General features: G+C 39.3%; 1 protein-coding gene across 3 annotated transcripts in view; it reads left to right on the top strand.

Moving 5' to 3' along the window:
- Positions 1 to 6,119, top strand: part of FKBP5 (FK506 binding protein 5) — a 119,342-nt gene that overhangs the window by 45,696 nt on the left and 67,527 nt on the right. For 2 of the 3 annotated variants that reach the window (XM_010848642.1, XM_010848641.1), the window contains exon 3: positions 4,171 to 4,296. In XM_010848642.1, the coding sequence (XP_010846944.1) occupies positions 4,192 to 4,296 (105 nt within the window). In that variant the 5' untranslated portion in view covers positions 4,171 to 4,191. Of the gene's footprint in view, positions 1 to 4,167; positions 4,297 to 6,119 lie in introns of all 3 variants that reach the window. The other variant, XM_010848643.1, reaches the window with a different exon arrangement.

Below are 6,119 nucleotides of genomic sequence, written 5' to 3'. Positions count from 1 at the left end.
TCAGATATGCAGATGACACCACCCTTATGGCAGAAAGTTAAGAGGAACTAAAAAGCCTCTTGATGAAAGTGAAAGTGGAGAGTGAAAAAGTTGGCTTAAAGCTCAGCATTCAGAAAATGAAGATCATGGCAGTATGTCATGGAAAATGCTGGTCTGGGTGAAGCATAAGCTGGAATCAAGATTGCTGGGAGAAATATCAGTAACCTCAGATATGTAGATGATACCACTCTTATGGCAGAAAGTGAAGAAGAACTAAAGAGCCTCTTCGTAAAGGTGAAAGAGGAGAGAGAAAAACTGGCTTAAAACTTAGCATCCAAAAAATGAAGATCATGGCATCGAGTCCCATCACTTTGTGGCAAATAGGTGGGAAAACAATGGAAACAGTGACAGACTTATTTTGGGGGGCTCCAAAATCACTGCAGATGGTAATTGCAGTCATGAAATTAAAAGATGCTTGCCCCAAGTTAGAAAAACTATGACCAACCTAGACAACATATTAAAAAATAGAGACATTACTTCACTGACAAAGGCCCGTCTAGTCAAAGCTATGGTTTTTCCGGTAGTCATGTATGGATGTGAGAATTGGACCATAAAGAAAGCTGAGTGCTGAAGACTTCATATTTTTGAACTGTGGTGTTGGAGAAGACTCTTGAGAGTCTCTTGGACTGCAGGGAAATCGAACCAGTCAATCCTAAAGGAAATCAGTCCTGAATATTCATTGGAAGGACTGATGCTGAAGCTCCAATAGTTTGGCCACATGATATGAAGAACTGACTCACTGGAAAAGACCCTGATGCTGGGAAAGATTGAAGGCAGGAGGAGAAGGGATGACAGAGGATGAGATGGTTGAATGGCATCACTGACTCCATGAACATGAGTTTGAATAAGCTCCAGGAGTTGGTGATGGACAGGAAAGCCTGACGTGCTACAGTCCATGGGGTCACAAAGAGGTGAACACAAAAGAGCAACTGAACTGAGAAGAACTAAAGAACAGACAAAAAAATAAATACACTAGAAGCAATCAATAGCAGAATACCTAAGGCAGAAGAAAGGATAAATGGCCTGGAAGACAGAATGGTGGAATCACTGCCGCAGAACAGAATATAGAAAAAAGAATGAAAAGAATTGAAGACAGCCTAAAAGATCTCTGGGACATTAAATGCACCAACATTCACTTTATAGGGGTCCCAGAAAGAGAAGAGAAAGAGAAGACCTGAGAAAATATGTGAAGAGATGATAGCTGAAAACTCCTTAACATGGGGAAGGAAATAGCAGTCCAGGAAGTGGAGAGTCCCAGGCAGGATATAAATCCAAGGAGGAACACACGAAGACATAGTAATCAAACTGACAAAAATTAAAGACATAAAATATTAAAAGCAACAAGGGAAAAATGACATATAGGGGAACTCCCATCAGGCTATCAGCTGATTTTTCACCAGAAACTCTGCAAGCCAGAAGGGAATGGCACTTTAAAGTGATGAAAGAGGAAGAACCGACAACCAAGAATACTCTACCCAATAAGACTCTCCTTCAGATTTGATGGAGAAATCAAAAGCTTTCCAGACAATCAAAAGTTACGAGAATTTAGCACCACCAAACCAGCTTTACAACAAATGCTAAAGGAACTTTTCTAGGCGGGAAACAGAAGGAAGAGACCTGCAGAAAATAAACCCAAAACAGTTAAGAAAATGGTAATGGATCTTACATATTGATAATTACCTTAAATGTAAATGGATTAAATGCCCCAGACATAGATTGGCTGGGCAGGTGAGAACGTGTGCATGTATGCAATTCTACTTCCACTTTACTCTGCTTGACCACCCCCCAGGTTGTATAATTATTTTATAGTGCCAGGTTAGTCATGTTTCCATTATGGCTTGCAGTTGTAATAATCTTCTATTTTTGGTCTGGCTATTGAGTGTGAAAACTGTTCTTTTTGTTTGTTTGTTTTGATTGTGAAAACTGATAAACATCTTTTACTATTGTGATTGTGCAACTCTTACTTAATACCATTGTATTATGACTGGTCAACAGAAAAACAACAGAACTCTATATCACCAAAACTGCCATTTAATAGAAAAACCTGTAATCACTTTTTAAAATCCAGATGTATATCAGAATTATTGGAATTTTTGAAAAATAAAAATGCCCAGGTATTGCTTTTTTTCTTCAGAGCTCCAGATATGTTTCTAATGAGCAGCCATGTTTGGAAACAACTGAACTACATGATGATCTTTTACTTTTATCTCGTTTGTTCCACTTTTTCTGTTTCATATTCAGTGCTCCCATTTCATTTAGTTTGTTTTCCAGTTTTTCCATCTCTTCTTTTTTGTTTTTTGATGTTCTTTCTTAAGCCTTTATCAACTAGTAGAAAAGTTTGTATACATATATGTAAAAACAATATGTATAGTATATATATTTCAGAAAACTTAGAATTTTTGCCTAACTATAAATTTTATGACATTTTGATTCTACTTGTTTGACTTAGTATGAATAGAATGCTAGATTTCTAATTAAAAAAATAGATATGCAACAACAACAAAGGTTTACTGTATAGCACAGGGAACTATATAGTCAGTTCAGTCGCTCAGTCGTGTCCAGCTCTTTGCCACCCCATGAATTGCAGCACTCCAGGCCTCCCTGTCCATCACCAACTCCCGGAGTTCACTCAAACTCATGTCCATCGAGTCCATGATGCCATCTGCCCTTCTCATCCTCTGTTGTCCCCTTTTCCTCCTGCCCCCAGTGCCTTCCAGCATCAGAGTCTTTTCCAATGAGTCAACTCTTCACATCAGGTGGCCAAAATACTGGAGTTTCAGCTTCAGCATCAGTCCTTCCAATGAACACCCAGGACTGATCTCCTTTAGAATGGACTGGTTGGATCTCCTTGCAATCCAAGGGACTCTCAAGAGTCTGTCTCAACACCACAGTTCAAAAGCATCAATTCTCCGGTGCTCAGCTTTCTTCACAGTCCAACTCTCACATCACAGTCCAACTCTCACAGTCCAACTCTTCACAGTCCAACTCTCACCAGTAGAAAAACATGACCATAGCCTTGGCTAGACGGACCTTTGTTGGCAAAGTAATGTCTCTGCTTTTTAATATGCTATCTAGGTTGGTCATAACAGTCAGTGTCTAGTAATAACCTATAATGGAAAATAATTTCAAAAATAATATATGTGTATATGTATAACTGAATCACCTTGTGTACCTGAAACACTGTGTGTCTTCTTATGAATATATTATAGAATGCAAATCAATGGAAGAGCTAAGAAAGTAAAGGGCAGACAACTGCAAAATAGAAGGTTAAAGTGGGTACAATGAAGGTAGCATTTGAGGGAAGGTACAATGAAGGGAAGAATGGGAAAGAAAAAGAATGCCCAAAGTATGGAGATGGGAAAGCACAGGACTTGTTGCAGGAGAAGCCTGGTCTGGTTTGGCTAGAGCGTGAGCCACATGTGAGAAAGTAAAGAAAGTACTGGAGGCTCCACCTGAAACATAGGTTAGGGTCATGTTGTGGAAGGCGTTGAGTGCCATGGTAGAGAAGAACATCATTCTGTAGGAAAATTTGAGCAGGAAATGAAAAATGTGGCTCTACAAAAGAACCAATAATCGTCATGATAAATGTTTACATTTTTCGGTTATGATTTTGCGCTCATCCCTTAACATTTGTTATCTCCTTAATGCCTCATAGTAACTATGAACTATGGACATGGAACTGAGGCTCAGACTGGGGTCTATCATTTTCTAAAGTCTTGTCCTATTTTCCACTGTGATAGATTGCTGTTTCTTTTATCAGATCACCTGGTAAGTTCTTAATTCTCTGTCAAGAATATGGTTGTAGGAAAAGGACATTTTCAAGTTCTGAAAGGACTACTTCTCAATGTGTAATCATACTAAGGAATATAATCACTGCCAAGCCTGACTTGTGCTGCTCTCTAATTTGGGACCAGAGCTAGATGGGAAATTGAAGATTTGGATGATGTTTTATTTACATGCCTCATGACGTCAGTACATGCTCATAGCAAACGTTTTTATTTTCCTTTTTGGTGTTTAACCTTATTGGCCCTATGTAAATCTTGGGTCAGGTAAAGCTCTGTTTCTAGGGGCATTTTAAGATACATAATGAAGTGATACATCTCCTAGCTAAAATTTGTTTCTTCTCAGCAGGTTTTCTACTTTTAAAAGACAATGACTACTGATGAAGCTGCCAAGAACAATGGAGAAAGCCCTGCAGCAGCTGTTGCTGAACAGGGAGAGGATATTACCTCCAAAAAAGATAGAGGAGTATTAAAGGTGAGGCCATGACATGTAAGGAAATTTGCTATCTGGAAAGATTGTTAATAAAAATCTTTTTTTGTTTTTGGCTGGAGGTGTAGATGGATTGGGGCTTCCCAAGTGGTGCAGTTGTAAAGAATTTGCCTGACCATGCAGGAGATGGAAGAGACGCGGGTTCCATCTCTGGGTTCGGAAGATCCCCTGGAGCGGGAAATGGCAACCCACTCCAGTATTCTTGCCTAGAGAATCCCATGGACAGAGGAGTCTGGTGGACTACAGTCCATGGGATCGCAAAGAGTCAAACATGACTGAGCAACTGAGCATTGAGATGGATTATGTTTATTGAGGCTTACCAAGTACCAAATGCTACAGCTAAATTCTCATTTGGTCTTTATAACTGCAAGTTTATTTTTAATCCCAGATTACAGATAGTAAAGCTGAGGGCCAGCTATGTAAATTAACTTGCCCCAAATCATATATCTCAGTAAATGCAGGTCTGAGGATTTATGTTATGTCTGACTCCAAAAAGACTGTCTCTCTCTATTCTCACCAGAGTATAAATGGGCGATTATTTTAATATTTAAGTATATTAAAGCTGCTGCTGCTAAGTCACCTCAGTCGTGTCCGACTCTGTGCGACCCCATGGACTGCAGCCTACCAGGCTCCTCTGTCTGTGGGATTTTCCAGGCAAGAGTACTGGAGTGGGGTGCCATTGCCTTCTCCAATATTAAAACTAGTTAATGACAATTAAAAAAAAAACTTTCTTAAAGGAAAAAAAAGTTGACTTGAAAAGTTCAAAAGGATTTGTTTTTTACATAGAGTTCCTGTGTGTAATGAAAACATTTTTTTGAGGTTTAATCAGAGAATGTATCTCACTTTTGAATTAGTGTTCCTCCTTAAAAACACTTTTTTCACTCTGTAATTATGTTTACAAGTGGTTTTTTTTTAAACCTCACAGAGGTCTTTTGAGACAGAGCACATTTGATTCTTCCATTTATATATGGAAGATATATGTGTTGTTATTCCATATAATAGAGAGGTTAAATGGCTTTAGTCATAGTAAGCTCTTTTTTCTCCTACACTGTTGTGATGTATTCAGGTTTTGTAAGGTTAATTTTTTTGCTGAAAAGATTGAACTATTTAAATATTATCAGTAAGCTGAGTTTTAATATAACCTATGTTATCAGTAGCAAATGAGATTTTTTCTTTTAGTTTGTTTTGGCTAATCTTGCTTACGTGAAAGCTTTCTTCACATATGCACAAACATCAATCTCTTCTGAATATACATGTTTTACTATTTGCTTGCTATAGGCTAAGCCAAAGTTTGAAGACCTGTAAAATAAAGACTTTAGCATTATAGATGTGTACCATGCTATCTTCATTCAGAGGGCTTTCAACCTTGTAGCTCTGTGAATTCAGTTCAGTTCAGTTCAGTTGCTCAGTCGTGTCCGACTCTTTGCTGCCCCATGAATTGCAGCACGCCAGGCCTCCCTGTCCAACACCAACTCCCAGAGTTCATTCAGACTCACGTCCATCGAGTCAGTGATGCCATCCGCCCATCTCATCCTCTGTCGCCCGCTTCTCCTCCTGCACCCAATCCCTCCCAGCATCAGAGTCTTTTCCAATGAGTCAACTCTTCGCATGAGGTGGCCAAAGGACTGGGGTTTCGGCTTCAGCATCATTCCTTCCGAAGAAATCCCAGGGCTGATCTCCTTCAGAATGGACTGGTTGGATCTCCTTGCAGTCCAAGAGACTCTCAAGAGTCTTCTCCAACACCACAGTTCAAAAGCATCAATTCTTCGGCGCTCAGCTTTCTTCACAGTCCAACTCTCACATCCATA

Source organism: Bison bison, unplaced genomic scaffold (genome assembly GCF_000754665.1).
Source record: "Bison bison bison isolate TAMUID 2011002044 unplaced genomic scaffold, Bison_UMD1.0 scf7180017864270, whole genome shotgun sequence".
NCBI lineage: Eukaryota > Metazoa > Chordata > Mammalia > Artiodactyla > Bovidae > Bison > Bison bison.
The sequence above is the reverse complement of the archived record's forward strand: the minus strand, read 5'-3'. Positions and strand labels throughout refer to the sequence as shown.